This window comes from Aedes aegypti, chromosome 2 (genome assembly GCF_002204515.2).
Source record: "Aedes aegypti strain LVP_AGWG chromosome 2, AaegL5.0 Primary Assembly, whole genome shotgun sequence".
In the NCBI taxonomy this organism is placed as follows: Eukaryota; Metazoa; Arthropoda; class Insecta; order Diptera; family Culicidae; genus Aedes; species Aedes aegypti.
Genome location: NC_035108.1, coordinates 178,506,835 through 178,527,094, shown reverse-complemented (window position 1 = coordinate 178,527,094; position 20,260 = coordinate 178,506,835). Strand labels below are relative to the sequence as shown.

The 20,260-nt window shown below is 38.7% G+C and overlaps 1 protein-coding gene across 1 annotated transcript; it reads left to right on the top strand.

The window, feature by feature from the left end:
- The first annotated feature begins 9,063 nt into the window (after positions 1-9,063).
- LOC5571371 (adult-specific cuticular protein ACP-20) lies at positions 9,064-9,713 on the top strand. Its single transcript, XM_001659603.2, has 2 exons — positions 9,064-9,133; positions 9,194-9,713. The coding sequence occupies exons 1-2, from the start codon at positions 9,125-9,127 to the stop codon at positions 9,620-9,622; spliced, it is 438 nt and encodes a 145-aa protein (XP_001659653.2). The 5' UTR covers positions 9,064-9,124; the 3' UTR covers positions 9,623-9,713.
- Positions 9,714-20,260: the final 10,547 nt, after the last annotated feature.

Sequence of the window (20,260 nt, the reverse complement as noted above, 5' to 3'; positions counted from 1 at the left end):
TTCATCCAAATTTTCCAGTTGTTTCTCTAGGATATCTTACAAAGATTTTTTAATGATGTTCTAATAGGAAATCTTGGAGAATAAACTAAACAAATCGATGAAAGAATCACTAAATAAAATTCTGGAGGACTTGGGACTTTCTTGGAATATATCAAAATGATTTTTTGGAGAAATTCCTGAAAAAACATGAAAAAAGCTTGCATTCTTGAGAGATTCAAAACCTAATTCTTGGAAGATTTAAAAAAAAAAAATTCTCGGTGAAATCTTCGGAATAATCTCTGAATCTTTAGAAAAATACATGAATTCTCACGAAATTCCTCGAGAAAGTCATAAAAAATACTTACAATAATTCGAGCATTAAAACAGTCATTATGTCACAAGGAATTACAAAAAAGAGAAGAAGATCTTCGATGAAGAATCAAACTCTTATTTTCTGATTTCTAGTAGATTAAGTTTTGGTTTTCTGTTTCCTGTTTGGTCCATTTTTGGTTTCATTTTGTTTCCTTCCTGGTCTCTATTTGGTCTTTTTTCAGGCTAGAGTTTTCTAAAGTTCCTATTTTCAAGACATTTTCATAATTTATTTTTATATAATTAGGGTGAAGATGAATCGGAGCCAAACCTCAAATTTTCAAGAGGTTACTTAATCGATTAATTATACTTAATTATTCATCCAAATTGTTTTTGAATCTTTCTTAATCTTCTTGTTTCTTGTGAAGTCAACAAAATCCCATTCTGAATTTTACGATATGTTGTTATGGTAATTTCATTTGAATTTAATTGCATGAATTTTGCCCATTATTCCGGATTTATGGAATCACCTTGAATCTTGGAGCGTATGAATGATATGGAGCAAATCCAAAAGTATGTACCGTAATCCGGGGGCAAATTGATCACTATATTACAAATTTTTGTTGTGTTATCCTTCGGAATTCAAATATTGTCAAATAAATTTCGACAAAACCAGTACTCCATTGATCTTTATCAGTTCATGTGAACGATTTTTCATGAAATAATATTTGACTTATCATGAAAATAGTTTTAATATAAAAAAAATTAAATGACACATGGGGGCGAAACAAAGCAGGTTTAAGAACAAAATAAAAATCCCTTTCTACTAAATTTGGGCCTCCTGAATATGAAAATGATGTAGAAATTCTTACACCTCGAGTATTTGATCATTTTATTGTAAAATTAAACTATGAAAATCTACATTTTTTATATTAAGTTTAGAGGAGGGATTATTAGAGTATGTTTAAAACTACTAATTGAACTTTAACACTTCACTTTTTGCAAAAAATAAAATATTAAAATCACTAGTAAGGCGAGCAAATACCTTTAAACTCTAATATGTGTTGCTTATCTTGACAGATAGGCCTATTTCGTCTGCGACTTACAGACTTCTTCAGTGTCGAGCACTTGACTCAAAAATGAGTTTACTAGTTTATACTCAAGCTTACAAAACATTTTCAACACTAAAAGTTAACATGTAGGCATAGTACCAGTGAATTGTTTAGCACCGACATTTCCAACTGTATTGATTACACCTTCAAAAAGTGTGAATATTTCTATGCAAAACTTACCCTTATCAAAATTAAACAGTTCAAAATTATCATTAGACATCTATAAACTAGAAAACATGGAATGTCTGTTGTGAAAACGAAACCTTTGGCATCCTTGGTAGGAAATGGTTTTGGTACCGGCCTGATCAAATTCACCCCAGAGATCTATTTGCACCCGGATTACGGTACCATTGCATCTAATTATTCAAAAAAGCCGTACTATAATAGTTATTTATGCAACAAGTTGCAAAATGATGATTTTTTCAGCACGAGCCGTACATTTATCCGACGAGGCTTGCCGAGTTGGATAAATACGACGAGTGCTGAAAAAATCGAGTTTTGCAACGAGTTGCATACAACATTTTTTGCAATTACGAAACATGTCATATCAGTTGGATTATTTCTTGGAGCACAATCAAAATTTTAAAGAGAATCCACATGGACAGCCATGCGTAGCAGCGACTTGGTATTTTCAATCAGGTAGGCGGTGATGCAGTAGTATCTATGATCATAAACATGAATGTCACATTTTTTTCACTTCACTCAAACTCAAATGGATCTTGATTGTTAATTCGTGAACGGACCAGGTAAAACGCCGCTTGCAGTTTTCGTTTGTTTTGTTATTTACCTTGCGTCAAACTTCCTACCCAAACCGTGTGGGAACACGAAGTTCCGGTCAGTTTTGATCTGGCTCACCAACCGCCTCTACGTTCACTGGACGAACCGATTCTATGTCGGTATGGCTCACCAACAGATACGGATCACCCAATGGATATAAAATCGTAGTCTTGTAGACAAAGTAATTGAGAACCACATAGTAATTCGATGAATTGCGTATGAAGAGCCACCGATAACTAATTTACTGCCACCAAAATAGTACTGAAAAGTGCTACTTTTCAGCACCGTTTTGAGTGCTGAAAAGTAGCACTTTTCAGCACTGTTTATTTTGCAAGGAAAAGTAGGCCGTTATGCTGTCCATACTATTAATAAAAAGTAGGCTCATATAATGCGGAATTGCAAAAATATGTTTGTCGAGATTTGTGGGGCCCCCAAGATGTGGCGGCCCGGGGCCAACGAACGGATTGACGTAAGTTTTTCATAGTTGCACTAAACAAGGGATGCGACGTGGTAGTGCGAGGAAACGTTTGGGAAAGTCTCCGGAATGATCGGGAAAACAGGAAAAGACCAATACAGGTCGGATTCGATTATGAATATGAATAATGAATATCAATATGAATGGTTCAGCAGTTTTGACGTAGGTACTAAAAGGGGGTTTGAAAAAGGGGATTTTTGTGTATGCTGGCTATTTTTTTTCTTCTCCAGACCCTCAATGTTCCTAGAAATAATTTCTGGCTACGCCACTGCAAAAGATATTATTTAAGTTCTTTTATCGCAGATTTTAATTTTTCTTTTAGTTATTCGATTATCCGGAATGAAAAAAAAAAAATCAATACTCCGTTTAATCGAGTTCGACCTGTATATCGTTTGGGGTATGGGGTACCGTGTGGGACCGAAATACGTACACTCGATTGAATTTTTATTATTTTAACCCCTCTACCGGCAGCTTCATTTATTACCGCCAATAAAAAATTCAAACCGCGATAACTTTTTTGTTTCTTGATATTTTTGCATCATTGTTTCACAAGTTCTCAAAAAACTCTTCTAGTTTGAGAATCCGTGTCGATATTAATAATTGGTGATCTAATTTTTAAGATATTCCGATGTTCTTTGGGGGACCGACATTCTCCATATAAAATGTCTTTGGCAGCCATTTTGTTTTTGGTCAATTAATAAAACAATGAAATGTGTACCATACAATACCAGGTAATAAGGAGTTACTCTGAAAAAATAATACAAATCGGTTCAGTATTCTTGGAGAAATCTAAAAATTACGATGTGAGGTTTTTTAGAGTGTTCAAGATCTTTATTTGTCCAGCGTGGTACCAGATACATAAATGCTCATTACTCAAAAACGGCTACACCAAATTGCTTCATTTTTTCACAACATACTCACATTAATGTATGATCCCGAGGAGTGAGTATCCGAATACGATGAAAATTCTGTAGCCTGAGATATTTACGTGAGTTATGGCTAAGCGTCGGTCCCCCAAGGAATTTTGGAATATCTCCGGATCTAGACGAACAATTATCAATATCGACACATATTCCGAAACAAGAAGAGTTTTTCAAGAACTTGTGAAAGAATGGTGCAAAAATATTAAGAAACAAAAAAATCATCGCGATTTGAATATTTTTTTAGCGGTAAAAAAGAAAGCTGCCGGTAGAGGGGTTAATATTAAAATGAATAAATACACAGTTTTGAAATTACACATTTAATTATGATAAGTTGTAAGTTGTTGTTCATGCTAATTTGATACAAGTAGACCATGATTTGAAAATAATAAAAATCAAAATGTGACCGCTCAGCATTGTGATGATTGGTTGTGTGCTTTCTTAGTGATTTGCTAAGAAGAGTGAGAATAGTTTCCAACATATTAATAGTCAAATTCGCACTTTTTCTGAAGCAAGTGTTGATCATGTTCACTTCTTATAATGAGTTTTTGTAATTCCGCAGGAGTAAATGCTATTTCTGAGCAGTACAATAACTGTTTGGGAAAATTATTGTGCTGTACGGGTTTTGATTCATAATTCCAAATTTAATCTTCATCCGCACAGTGCAAAACTTTAACATATTTCATCATGTTTTAACCAATAATTATGATAGTATGAAGCTGAAATATAACGCTGATGATTTAAGAAAAAGCGTTGAAGCAGTGTATAATGGCCAATGATTCCCGAAACCTGCGGATGCTTTAGGTATTTTGAAAATCACCGTCAAAGATACGTTAATACAGGGGATAGGCTAAATGATTGAGATACGAATTTTTTTTCCTAAACTCAAATGCTTATAACTTTATGAAAAATTGATGAAATAGGATGCATCCAGAAGCAGTCGACGGCAAATTTGGTCTAGTCTCAGGAACTTGCTTGGCCATGCAAACTGGCCTTTGGACACCGGAGATGTTCTGAATATTCCGAGATTATGTCCAAATGACATTGTTTTCTGTCGCTTGTATTTTGGGCGATGTGAAGTAGTATAGATGTTTACAATTTTTCAAGAAACTAGAACTAATTGGAAGTTGAATGCCAGTGAACGCATTTCTGTAAAACAGGTTCCGGAAAATATGGTCAGTCATGTTTGTATTTCCAATCATGTAAATATTAACCGGAGCTATATCCAAGTGGGCATCAAACTTCAAAATTATGCTTTCGGCAGCACCATTAGATGCATGGACCACTGTATAGTAGGTTCCAGGTGCCCTGGGAGAAGTGTCCAATTAGCAGCATGTCTGGAACCATATCAATATAGGTGTCAAACTTCAAGATTTTTTAAGGTAAAGTTCCCGGGAGCATTTTCAGAACCAGCTGCTGCTAGACCACTGTATAGCAGGTTACAAGTGCCTCGGGAGATGTGGTCATGTTCCAAATTGGCCACTTCTCTAGGGGCCCCTGGAATTTACTATAGAGTGATTATTACACCTTGTGGGTTTGAAAATGCTCCACATCCCCCAAGGCACATGGAACCTACTGTCCATGGTAGTCGGTGATTCTAAAACTGCTTCCAAAAGCATGAATTTTATAAATATTAAACTTTGTTACCCAAATTGATATGATTCCGTACATGTGTGCCACTTCCATCGGGGTACCTCGAACCTACTAAACAGTGGTCATGGCAGCCGGTGGTTCTGGAAGTGCTTTGAAAATCTCAATATTTGATACCCATATTGAAGTAACTCCGGACATGTTTTGATTTGGCCACATTCCCTGGAGCACCTTGAACATACTATAGAGTGGTTAGTAGAGTGATGCAAATTTTGAAATTTTAGCTCCCCTATGCTTAAACGATTTTAATTATGGTTAATAGCATCCTCCCAAAGTTTGAAGTGATTCGGAAGAAATTTGACTGACGCCATTTGAAGTTTATATGGAGATTACTATGGAAAACGCCAATCTTTTGTGTTCAGCTCTCTATCTCTTCGTCATAAAATTTTATGAAAAAGTGAACAAATTCTTCTAATGTGAAATCCTCCCAGCTACAACTTTGCTGAAGACAACTTTTTGATTGGACGTCAGGATAACTTGTTATTCATCATCATAAAGTTGGTTTGCATGTAGCATGCTTCACCAACTATTCGGCAGGCAACAGTGGTTCTCCTGGCGGGAAGAATAGATCAAAGTAATCCAGGCTACTATGTTCTACAGCAAAAAAGCAGTGTTGCTCTGAAAGTAATTGAATGATCATCTCAGCATGATACAGACTTTGTTATCAATAATAACAAATTATCTTTACGTCCCATCAAAATGTGGGCTTCGACAAAGTTGTAGCAGGGAAGTTTTCACATGAGATGAGTGTGTTCACTTTTCCATAGATTATTATGACGAGCAGTTGGAGGACTTAACACAAAAGGTTTGCCTTTTCCATAGTAATTTCCATATAAACTTCAAATTGCGTGTGCACAACTAAATTTCTTCCGAATCACTTTTTGGGAGGATCATTTTCATCATAATTGACATCATTTAAGCATAGGGGAGCAAAAACTTCAAAAATTGCATAAGTCTAGTGGTTAGCGTCTAATGGTTCTGAATTTGCAGCTGGAAGCATCATTTTGAAGGTTGATGCCCACTTGGAATAAAAATAATAAGATAAAATTGACGTCTTTGGCATTTAAGTTTTGAATTTTGGGCAGCTGTACGTATTTCGATCCAAGACATAAAATCACTTGTTCCTGTTTTTTCAAGGTTTTTACTCAACATCAGGCTCATTTTGGGATTAATTATGCCTTAAGAGCAGTGTTGCTCAGACTCATTTCCCCGAAAATAACATTTTCCGAACTAGGAAGCCACGAACTACTACAACCATGCTCTATCCTCCTAAGATAGAAAAGCAGATGGTTAAGCTTGAGTACTGCACACAAAATCGATCAATTATGATCCCAGAGAGCCACAATTCAAGTTTCGGTGAAATGAAATGAGTGAGTGAGTGAGTGCGAATCATTTCACCGAAACTTGAATTGCGGCGCACCGAGATCAAAACTGTCGGATCCCATGTGCAACACTCAAGCCCAACCACCTCCCTCTCCATCTCAGGAATACAACGCACAGTTATAACAGTTCATGGCTTCACAATTCGAATTTCGGGGAAATGAGTCTTGTCAACACTGCTTAAGAGATGTGAATGTCATAGAAAAAGCGTGATGAATTATATATTACAAATCAAAATATTTTAAACAGAGGCTTTTTTTATGACACTGACACGTTCATGCTTCCAGTGGACGATTTGCCCTTTGAAGGAAGCACCATACTAGACAACGGACTAGCATGCAACGCCCAGTGACACAGTCGAAATACGTTCCTGACGAAAAGTTTTCCGACCTGAAGCGGGAATCAAACCTACACTCCTTGACTCGATGCGGTTAAATGCTTGGTAACACTTATAGCACGGCCACGAAGCCCACATTATTTGGCTTAATGCTTAGGTGTACGGATTTCGGTCCCAGACGGTATTACATGACGTTTTATAACAGCCTACTTGATGGCAAGACGAGGTTTGCCAGGACCACTAGTACTGGACTGAGACGAGACTCGCGGAGACGGTCTTCTTTTTCTGTGATTGCTGAGTTTTTTCTTATTCCACTCTGTGTTTATATCAATCATGCGCAAGCCGTTCAAACTCTCACATGAACATCCCAGCAAAAAATATTGCGTTTGTATCACACCGAAGAATAAATAGCCTTTCGAGTGAAATTTCATGCCGACGGACGTAGCAGATATTATGAATAACTAGTATTTTGTTAAGATTTATCAGCATCTTTGAAAAATCTGCTCCGCTGACTGAGGATTTTATTAAAAGTTTATTTTGAATACATTACTTTTTACTTTTTCAGCCATAAAAACGACGGGCTGCATTTGACGTTTCGTGACAGCGGAATCTGGGCTGCATATGACGTTGATATTTTTTCTCTTCGCAAGTCTCTCTCAGGTACTGGATATATATTATTGTATTTGTATCAACGAATGTTTTCCAATATTTTGTTGGTTTCGTAAATATGTACTTGACGACGCGATGAAGATATGCTTAAAACAGTTTGAAAAAGATCAAATTTGCTCTGAAATATCCCGTTTTGAATGTTTGCGATCACTTTTCGATATGATAAATAATAAAGAGATCCTCTGCTGCAATTTTTCGATCCCAACACCCTGAGCATCGTCGTGCTAATACTAAAGCAGTACTATATGATTGGAAACATTGTTAAAACAAGCGGTTAACGACCTAAGTGAGAGTAATCTCAATTTTCGAGTTTTAAGAATTTTCGCAGGCTTTACCCAGCTGGGCACTCACGGATATAAACTGTCAATAGTATATTGTTTTCGCAACATAAAAGTCTCCTTAATTGCGAACCTCTGTAATTAATAATTGTTGATATGCAATAAATCACATCAATAAATCACCTTGGACAACTTTCACGATACCAAAGTACAACATCCATTCCGGTTGCAATCGAACATATCGGATATAGGTATAATATCAATCAGCGTTCCTTTACGACGATTGTAACACATGTTAACTACACTTGTTGAACATCAGGCAAATTCTTAGCGATCCGTGCTTGATGTTCAGAGTCCATTAATCTATCTGCCCAGAGAAGTTTCCAACAATTGTGGCTAAGGGCGAGGGCATTAAAGCTGACTTGTGTTTACCACCCGCTATTGCTCGACTGCTCTGGAATGGTAATCGATGTTGGTGGTACTCAACGAACACATGATTGACCACCGGGCGGCTAGGGGGAATAGGGGCATGGTGAACATATGTCACGTTGTTCGAAACCAACTGAGGTAGCTGAGAAGCACTACAATTTCAATGTTTTAAAATATGATTTCGCTTAATGTGTTCATTAGGCCCTTAATTCCCACCTACGAGTGAAACAACATCCAACATGTGTGGCACTAATGAAAGGTTAGTAGGTATGCCTGCATATGAAGCCTTCCTTTGGTGGATTTTATTGTAATTTATTTTAAGCTATGTTTTCCATTCGTTTTCACATGTGTCTGATTTGCCGGTTGAACGATTTTCCCATATAGGTATTCCAATTATTAGTGACGAAAAGTTGACAAATGGTTCGACTAATGCAAGGCGATTAAATTGTCTGCCCAAGGGTTAATTTTTGCGAAACACGTTATGATTGGTGGAGCTGACGGTCGGTCAATTTTCGGAACTTGATTCGATTTGGATTTTGATTTGAACGTGTAAGTGTGGTAATTGATTTTTTCAGCATCACTGGCTTCGGCGCTGTCCTACGAAGGGACCCATCGAGAGTTTGTCTTACGAGCCTCGTTTGGTGTGGAAAATAAAAATGATTTCTAAACCAAGTGACGTGAGAGTGTGAGCTTAAGACAGAGCATTAAGAAGTATGACATGAGTGGGTATAAATTAGAGTTTCGCAGAACTGTTTGGTATCAGTCCTGTTTTGGTACTCCAATCAGATAGATCTTAGAAAAATAACAAAATGTTCAAGGTATATTGCTTCAAAAGTTACATTTTGTGATTTTTGCTACAAATTAATTGTTTGTTTTAGCTTGTTTTAGTGTTGGTTCTGGCAGTGGCTGCTGTTTCCGCTCAATGGGAAGGTGGATATGGTGGAGATCATCATCATCACCATGAGGAACACCATTCGCATCCTAAGTACAAGTTCGAATACGGTGTTAAGGACCATAAGACCGGAGACCACAAGAGCCAGTGGGAACATCGGGATGGAGATGTCGTGAAGGGACAGTATACTCTGCATGAAGCCGATGGCACTGAGCGTATTGTGGAATACACTTCCGATAAGCATCATGGATTCCAAGCACATGTGAAACGCGTTGGCCATGCTCATCATCCACAAATCTATGGACATCATGAGGGCGGCTACGGAGGTGCTGAAGGTTCGTTTGGAGAGCATGGACATGGTCATGGACATGCCAGCAGCTATGCGAACTCAAATTTGCATTCTTATCATCATTAATTGAATGTTCTGTTAGACTGATCTCAATATTTTTTCGTATCTGTCGTTCGTCGCGCTTATCTGTGTAAATACATTTCAAATTTATTCTCAACTGCTCATTATGTTTTGTTTTTTTTTATACCCTACCTGGAAAAAATGTTGTTTTCATCTTCTACATGGTTTGATCAGCATATAGTGCCGTAAAATGGGCTATCTTTGATAATGCGGGTAACTTTGATAGTGCGATACCCACCACATACTTAACGAAATATCATAATTTCTGTTAATCGGTTAAGCTAAACGAATGCAAAACTAAAGAACATTAGTATGACACTTCATATAAGAGCTGTTTACATTGGAATCGAGAACATTTGAGGCTTTATATACGAATATTAAAAATGATTGTTTTTAGCATTTTCGAAGCGCTTATAAACAATCTGTTCTACGATCACTATTTGAGGTAGTTTTGAATAGTTGGTCCCCAGTGAACCACGTATTGTATAAGGATGTGCGCCAAAAATGTCATATTCATACATCAAAAATCAGAATCGCACAATATGTCAAATCAAAACGAATAAATGTTAACACAAATTGTATATAATTCCCCACTACGATTCATTGTCGACAAACTTTGTTGACAACAAACCATGCCGTAAATAGTATAATCTAGAATCGCATCAAGTTGTATAAACTGACAGATCATATATCAATGCAGATTAGCATCAAATGAAATCGCAATAACTTAGTAAAATTTGCCACCCGAGTCGGTGAGCTTCAAAGAACAACAAAGCGTGTGTGCTGTATAGCAAACTCCCTTTCATGTTGGCAAATAACCACACCATATTCATGTAGCGGTTTGTGGTGTAGTGGTATGGTACTGGTTTAGGGATCCAAAGGTCCGGTGTTCGAGTCTCACTGAAACATTTTTTTTTTATTTTTATCGGAATTTTGTGGCATCGTATCGTTGACTATGGAAAGTCTGAAAAAGTCGTGCGAAGTGCGTATATGGCCTCCACTTTGGTGTGTATATAGCGTTTTCATGCATTTTATACGAGTGATTTGATTTATATATAATGATTTAAAGCAAAAAATATACCAACCGAAATGTTGACTGGGTTACTTATCTTTGACAGCCTAATTATCATAGAACTTGAATATAGTCTCAAATCTCTTAGCGAAAACCATTTTTACAAACTGGAACCATTTTTGTAATCAAAGTCAGAAATTTTCATATAACGTTTAACGCCAAAAGGTATACAATGCCCTATAAATGTTATGTTACATATTCATTCAATTTCGTTCGATTTATACTCCATTACCAAAACAGAAAACCGACTTTCGATTATTTAAAAAATCATATACCTACCTTGATACCTTGATGGCTACAGCGTAGCGTCACGCCATTGCCGGGCGTATTGTAGAGCTCCATCTTCGTCGGTCTTGGGCAAAACTTCTCCAGTTGCCCCTAACGTTTAGGGTCGCCAGGTCCTCTTCCACTGCGTGTGATTCATGCGTCTGCGCCACACACCATTTTCGAGTTTCCCACCGAGTATTGCCTGCAAGCACTTTGATTTCGAGCCATCCAGCGTAGCACGTATCAGCCTAAGTAGTTTCGCCGGAAAACCATGTTCAGACATTATCTGCTACAGTTCATTTCTTTTCACTGAATCGTACGCCGCCTTGAAACAGATGGTGAGTCTGCAAGTTATACTCCCAGAATTTATCTAGGATCATTCGCAAGGTAAGCATCTGGTCCGTTATCGAACGGCCCTCACGAAAACCAGCTTGGTATTCGCCGACGAAGGACTCCTCGAGCGGTCTCGGTCTGTTGAACAGGATGCACGACAGAATTTTGTACGCAGAATTCAGCAGGGTAATTCCTCTGTAATAGGGTCCTAAAGCCCTGTCCCAATTTTAGTGCCAAACGCTTAAGTTTAGGCCACAAACACATGTTTACTCAATTTTTTAATGTTTTCTGTTTGTTTAAATCCACAAAACATTTTTTATATTTTTTATTAGATTTTGTCACACCCCTTGGCTTAAATTCAAATTTTGGGTGTATTTTGTTTTCCGTGTCCCTTCCGAAATGTCATATAGGAACAACCCCAGTGAAAAAACTATAACCCCTGTGGTGTTTTTGTCGACTAAACGAACGTCAAACATGATCAAAAGTGTCATGGTTCATTTATGAACCCAATTTTTAAATTAAAGTTTAAATATGATATAGTCGTTATTTGAGCGAGAAAACTTGCTAAAGTAGTTACAGTAACATGCTCTTTCGTGTTATTAAATAAAAACAAGATTTCATTCAACATTTTAGGACCCTATTGGCACTCTCCAGTCTGTGCTTTTTCTTGTAGATTTGGCATATGAGGCCATCCAACCAGCCGGTGGGCAATTCTTCGTCCTCCCATACCTGCAGAAGTACTCGGTGGATCGACTGATAAAGCTGCTTCTCTTTTTACGGTGGATTTGCTTTTCTACAGCCACAAGCATACGGCTTCTGGCGACATTCTCCATGTCTTTCACTCTCTGGCACTTTTCATCGAACCAGTCGTTTCGTCTTCGTCGTTGTCCAGTGCCAATCACTTCCCGCGCCATTGTTGTCACAGCTTCGTGGATAGGGTCCCATAGGCTGTCGACGTCTCCAGCAACGTTGATTCTTCACAACTGCTCGTCTAGCTGCTGGCGGTACTGTGTAGCTACCCCATCAGTTGACAAGCGTTGTATATTGAAGCGCAGCGTTCTGTCTTTTCTGGAACTCGTGACGCTGGATAACCGCGCCCGAATTTTAGCTACAACGAGATAATTATCCGAGTCAATATTAGGGGAAGGTCCTGACATCCATGACATCTGAAAAATGTCGCCCATCAACCAGCACGTGGTCTATTTGGGAGCAGGCATCGTCACTCGGGTGTCGCCAGGTGTGTTTGCGGATATTCTTTTCGTGCGAAGTAGGTACTGCTGATTGCCATCCCTCTAGCAGCAGCGAAGGTTACTAGCCGCAGGCCATTATCATTGGCAATGGAATGAAGGTTTTCCGTTCCGATGACGGGTCGGAAGAAATCTTCTTACCCGATCTGCGCATTTGCGTCGCCGGTGACTATCTTGACGTCTTGTTTTGGGCACTCTCCGTAGGCCTTATCCAGGCTCTCATAGAACTCATCCTTCATGTCATCGGGCTTATCGTTCGTTGGCGCATATATGCTGATCAGGCTGTAATTGAAGAACTTGCCCTTCATTCTCAACACACAGATTCGGTTGCTTACCGGTTTCCACCGAATAATTAGCTTCATCTGCTCCCCAATCGCTATGAAGCCAACTCCACCTCTACTCTGTCGCCACCACTGTAGTAGATGTGATACTTGAATGAAGTTTTCGCGATGGGGTCCATCGCTCGGAATTCACGTTCTCCGGTTCTCGGCCAGCGTATTTCCTGGATAGCTGCCACGTTCATGCCGAAATTCCACAGTTCACGGGAGCCCAACACGCGCGGTTTTATTCAAAGTTCTCACGTTCCAAGATTCAACCTTCCAATCGTTGTCCTTTATTCGTTGCCGGGTCTATTGCCGTAAAATCAATTCGTTTGCCCTACTTCTGCCTTTCTTGGTAGGTGAAGAGTCTAAGATAGGCCACCTAACCAGGGTTGCGCTACCTGCATAGTGCTAGAGGCCTCCTCGGTGCTTACACGATACAGCATTGTCCGTTTGTTCTTTACATGATGACCACGGTCATAGCCATCACAACCATCCACCTTTATCAGGGCTTTAGACTTGTAGCTCTGGTTCTCAATAGTTTGAAGTTCTTTCGGACATGCTACTATGGTGAGCCGTCATACGCTAGCGGTGTTAAAATATAATTATATATCCATTCAAAATACATCTTTTAGCAATCTATCAACTGCAGTCGATAGCTAGGATGCCAGTAAATGTTTTAAAAATATAAATTATAAATCTTCGAAATAGCATGCATAAATATTCAACTTTTTCTTCGAAAAAACTATCAAAGTTGCCCTGTTATGCGGTACCTTAAAATTGCCTTCTTTTTTGTGAATTTAATATTCTAAGGTTTATTCTGTTGACATTTTCCTTTGGGGATCGGTTGTTCCTATTTTTATATTACTTTATAAGTAAATTTTTCAAACATTACATTTATTTATTATATCATTCTTATTTGGTAAACAAAATTGAGCTTTTATAAACCTTGTGTTAACAACATATTACATTTCATTTGCTGCAGCAGTTCAGAATTTTCACAGGTGTGTTGATTTTACCTGCTCATAGGAAAATAAAATGCTTTCAATTACCTTAACCTAACTCAACTTTAATATTCAACACATTAATCGTGAGTATAGAATATTGCAACGGTTTTTGTTTAAAATTATCAATAATTTCATTCGATATTAGTTTCATTTGATATTCTATGGAACTCACTAGTGCTGAGTTATCCCTGAGCACTCAAGCTGAGAAGACCTAAAACATCGCGCTTTATTGTCAATCGAAAAGTTTTACGGTTAAGGGGTATAAAGCTTGCTCTTCGGGCCAAGCCCCCAATCGCGAATATGGATTCGTTGAGGAAGCAAAACTTCTTCATCGACATACGTGGAATTCGCAAGCTAAAAGATGAAAGCATCTTTACTTTCATCGCCAAAAATCTGAAGCTAACACCAGTTGACATGGCTGCCATACAAATCGACAGAATCGAAGGCAAAGTATTCGTGGAGTTACGGACGCAGGAGGAGGTGCAAAGGGTAGTAGAGGAATTCGACAACAAGTTCGTACTCAACAGCAATGGGGCTACTCACCGTATGAGGCTGTATGTCGAGGATGGAGGTACCGACGTCACACTACATCATCTGCCACCCAAAATGCCTGAAGAGTGGATCGTGGAGTATCTCTCAGCTTACGGGGAGATCATCAGCATCAAGCATGAAATGTGCCGGTCAGAGTTCTTCGCTCAAACGCCTAGTGGCGTACGTATAGCACGTATCTGTATGACCAGTCCTATCCCATCCTTTGTCAATATCAAGGGATACAGCAGCCACTGCACGTATTCAAACCAGATCCAGACCTGTAAGCATTGCAACCAGGAGGTTCATTTTGGAGCCAGTTGCGCAGAAAACCGAGCAAAGATGTCCACGCAAAACAAAACTTCGTCACTCTACTCCAGGGTACTCGCCGGTCCTACCCCGGAACAAGCAGAAACTGCGGCAGAAAAAACAACACTGAAATCGCATTCTTCGGTCCAACAGCAAATCCCAGCACAGCACCAATCACAACAGCAATTCAAACGTCCGGCTTCTCCTCTTGACATGGAGTCTCGAGAGAAGACTGTTAAAACCACTTCGCCGAGCACCGAATCTACGACTGAGCAGACTGTACACCAAGCACCCAGGTCAACGATGGTGAGTGACCGTTCGCGAATCACACCAACAAGCAGCAGGTCAAGCTCTCTCACCAGGGGAGCGGAGAAACGCACGATGGAAATTTCGGATGATGAGTTCGGATTCCATTAGAACTCGACGATCATCGAAGACCAGACAGGACGGCAAGTAGATAGATTCAAGCATGGAAGACGTTAGTAGTATTCAACACTTCACCTACACCTTTGTAACAATTAACCTTAACGGTATAAGCAACACAACTAAAGTAAACGCATTGAGGGCTTTCGTGTATACCTTCGATATAGATATTATTGCTTTGCAAGAAGTAGTTGGGGAGTGTATAAGTATTCCCGGCTACTACATGATAATGAACATCAATGAAACACAGCGTGGTACGGCATTTGGAATTCGCAACGGAATAGACGTTAGGCGAGTGCAGCGAAGCATGGATTCGAGAGTCGTATGCATCGAACTGGGAAATGACGCTAATTTAATAAAAGTTTTGAATATATACGCACCATCGGGATCCAATAATAGAGCGGGTCACGAAGCTTTTTTCAACCAAACAGTTCCGCAATATTTGCAAAATTACTCAGCACACACAATAATCCTGGGGGATTTCAATTCAGTGATTGACCCAGCTGATGCAACAGGTGTTTCGAATTTGAGCTCAATGTTGAAAAGATTATGCGACAGTTTGAACCTGAAAGACGTTTGGAAGCATTTTAATCGTCAAGTAGACTTTTCTTTTACTCGTGGAAGATCTATGTCAAGAATTGACAGAATATACGTATCTCCAGCATGTTTTCCGAATGCTCGATATTGTAGACTTGAACCTAATTGTTTTAGTGATCACAAGGCTGTTATCTCGCGTATAGTCCTCCCACTACGAGCTAACACCGGTCAGCGACCATTCTGGAAGCTGAATAATCAGTTGCTGACGATTGAAAACTTGAATGAACTACGATTGAAGTGGAACTACTGGGTACGACAAAAAAGAAATTTTGCTTCTTGGGTTGACTGGTGGTCATCTTACGCCAAGGGTAAAATAGCATCCTTTTTTCGATGGAAGAACTCGATTGCAATACAAACATTCAACAACAACATGGGCTTTTATTACTCTTGTTTGAATCATGCCTTCGAACAACACAGAGAGCGCGATTGCACAACTGAAATTAATAAAATAAAAGCCATTATGCTGCAAAAACAAAAACAGTTTAATGACTCACGGAGACGGAAAAATATTTGCTTTTTGGGAGAAGAAGAAGTTTCAATTTTCCAAATTGTGGATCAACAAAATAGAAGACGAGATACCAATATCACAACGCTCCACGTGAATCAGCAACAAGTCACCGGTAACGCGGATATTACTCGATGCGTTCTAGAGCATTATCGAAATCTCTTTGACGAGGAAGCCATCGAAGAAGACGAAATGTTTCACCCAAGAAGAACACTAGATCCCAACAGTGAGGAAAATGATAGAAGCATGCATGATTTGTCGGAGAATGAAGTATTTGCCATTATAAAGGGGTCTGCAGCTAACAAGTCACCCGGAAGAGATGGCCTGACAAGGGAGTTCTACATCGAAGCGTGGGAAATAATTAAGCGAGAATTTGTTATGGTGATGAACGAAATCAAAAGTGGACAAATACGAAACGACTTGCAGGACGGAGTGATCGTTCTCGTACGCAAAAGAGGGGAGACAATAGTTTGAACTCGCTGAGACCTATCACGCTTCTGAATGTAGATTATAAAATATTCAGCAGAGTGATGAAACAACGCCTTGAGCAGATTGCTACAGCCGTGCTATCTAGTCACCAAAAGTGCAGCAATGGTAATCGTACCATATTCGAAGCTACATGCACGATCAGAGACCACATTGCGTTATCCAAACAGGAGGGCACAGCAGGCATTGTAATCGCATGTGATCTCAGCAACGCCTTCGATAGGGTTAGTCGTTCATATCTTCTGTCTACTATTCGTAGAATGGGATTCAACATCCGATTTGTGAATCTATTGACCGACCTCTCAGTGCATTCAAAATCGCAGATAGTAATCAATGGATGCACCAGTGAAAGTTTTCCAATCAAGAGGTCTGTACGGCAAGGGGACCCGCTAAGCATGCTGCTTTTTGTGCTCTATCTTCAGCCTCTTTTGGACGCTTTAGTGGAAATATGCGACAGCCCTGGAGAATGTGTCATAGCGTATGCAGACGATATAACAATTATAATTCGTTGCCCATCAAAAATTCGTCGAATTCAGGACTGTTTTGAGCGTTTTGGGCGAGCTGCAGGAGCAAAACTGAATTTGACGAAGACTGAAGCAATGAATATTGGTATCCCGTTTCCAAATTGGACTGGATTCATCCAAAAAGATGTGATTAGAGTTCTTGGTGTCTTTTTCAAAAACAGCGTTAAAGATACGGTCACTCACAATTGGGAAGCAGTTTATCGTAATGTAAACGGTTTACTATGGATGCATCGGCCACGTCTTTTGAACATAAAACAAAAAGTCATCCTTCTCAATGCATATATATGTTCAAAACTATGGTATTTGTCTTCAATCCTGCCAATGCCAAACAAATATGTCGCTCAGTTCACCAAACAGATGGGGTTTTTTCTATGGAATGGCGTACCAGCTCAACGGGTCAAGATGATCGATACTTTTCGTCCACGGATGCAAGGAGGCTTGGGTTTACATTCTCCAGAACTGAAAACGAAGGCGCTGTTGGTAAACCGATATCTAAGAACTATGGATGTCACACCCTCCTTACAGCTATACATGCAAATGCAACAAATTCCATCGGATCTTCTACATCTAAAACTGATAACATCAACGATGGATAACATTCCGCAACAGATGATTGACAACCCAGCGGCCAATATTATCTACAACCATCTGCTTAGGCAGTTACCGCCTGTTGGAGTCACCACTCGGTTCACCCGGCATTGGAAAACAGTCTGGAAAAACATCAACCATCCGTGTCTCTCTTCTGACGAGAAATCTATATATTTCCTTTTGGTTCATGGAAAGCTGCACCATAATGAACTGTTTTTCAGACAGGAGAGAAGAGACCAGCCAGACTGCCAACATTGTGGTCAAATAGAAACTCTTGAGCACAAATTTTCACCATGTGTGCTAGTATACAACTTGTGGCAGGAAATCATTGCAGATATTCATTTTGTAGCTCAACAAAATAACATTTCTTTCGAAAATTTGCATTATGCTACAATAAATTGTAACAGAAGACTTAAAGGTAAAGTTTTGAAAATGTTCATTAGATATATAATGTATAATTTAGAAGTCCCTGACAATCTTAAAACTAATGAATCCCTTAGAAATTATATTGCAATGTATATGTAAATCTATATCTCTGTAAATAAAACACGCTATATTAACAAAAAAAAGTACTATACCAGGGAGGGAGCTTCAGAATCATTTTCAAACTTTTATTTTGAATTTTCTGCAGAGCTTCCTTCTTGGTATTACAACAGCTATCCAATATTGGTTCATACCTAAAACTATACGGAGCCAAAGCAGCAGCTATTGTTTTCTGTGGAACCTATTCAATAAAAATGTGAGTCTAGAGATAATACATAATATAAATCTGCATATAAACGCATATGCACATGCCTTTTGTTTGCTTTTTTTTTGCGTTTCGATCAACTTGCCCATCAGATCCTCCTTTTTTGGCTCGGTTTCTATCATTGGCGTAGCTAGAATATATTTTTACAGAAGAGGCCTACCAAATTTTTGTTTCAGAAGTTATGTCGGTCGAAATACACAAGTTTTTTATTCTGCATGGATATGTGATGATTTCATTTGTTTGTGATTTTATCTCCCATCGCTGCATACCAGGGTATCTGTAATTTTCCATTTTCTCTTCGGAAAATATTCATTATTTGACTAATCCAGTAAAATATCCTTCTAGAGTTCTTCCAAAAAACTCACGAGGAATGTCCAAATATTCAAACATGAACTTTTATTCCTCTGTGAATTCCCACGGGAATTTCTTTATGAAATATTTCCGTACTTCTTCAGTGCTTTCTCCAAAAACTCCTTTGCCAGAGTTCCTCCTCGGATTCCCACTGAGCATCTTTCCCGTGATTAATAGTTATTGTTCAACTAATTTTTCATGAAGTTTCACTTTCCGATCTTTCCAGAAATATTCTCGAAGAATCGCTATCGAACTGTATAAAACAAACTTTTGAAGGTTTCCACCATAAAATACTCTTGAAATTATTTAAAACATTTCTCCTGAAAGACCTCCAACGTAGTTAATACATATACATTCAAATGTTAGTTGAAAATATTATCCAGATGTTCACTATTGATTGGTTTAGAATTCTCTGGAATTGATGAGGATTTCTTCAAAAAAAGTACAAGAAGTTCTAGGAGTCTCACCAAAATTGTCTTCAAGACCACTAACCAAGGATTCTTTACACACCTTCATCGAAGAATGCATCAACAGTTTTTCCAACTTTACCTTTGAGTTTCTTCCTAAAGTTTTGCTTCAAATTCCTTCAACAAATCCTTCAGAATTGTAATTGTTGTAGTATAGCTTAAAAAATCTGCAGCATTGATGTTGCCGCCAGTGATGGAAAGTGGCGAACATTTCTGCTAAAATGCGTTAGTATACACTCGTGAGCTGCTTCGTGATGCGAACGTTTCCACCACTGGTTAGGCAGCGTCCATTTATTACGTAACGCTAAAATTGAAAATTTTCGACCCCCTCCCCCCCGTCCGTAACGCTTTTTGTATGAAATTTTTTAAATTTTTGTATGAGCCGTAACGCTTGAGCCTACTCCCCCCCCCCCCCCTAGAGCGTTACGTAATTTGTGGATGCCGCCTTACCGCATCTTTTTAAATCTCTCTGGAAAATAATATTTTTAAATTTCCTCAAAAATTTCTACCTAAGAAAATTTATAATAATTCAAACATTTCTAGCTGAAAAAAAAAAAACAAATTTAGTTCTATCCCATTTAGTTCCACTAGAGTTTGTATTCTTTGACAGATATTCGTATTTCGACCTCAACTGTAAGGCCTTGAAGACGTTGAGGTCGAAATGCGCGTATCTGTCAAAGGATACACACTCTAGTGGAATTAAATGGTATAGGGTAAGTGTACCAGTTATGGCCATCCCAAGGAAAAATATTGTTTATTTATGAATCAAAAGACCTTAGGTTACTGTCAATACATCAAACGAAAGCTTTCAATCCATGCTCAGCAGGGAAAATATAAAAACTAATCAGAAACTTTGTTTTTGTATTAAAAAT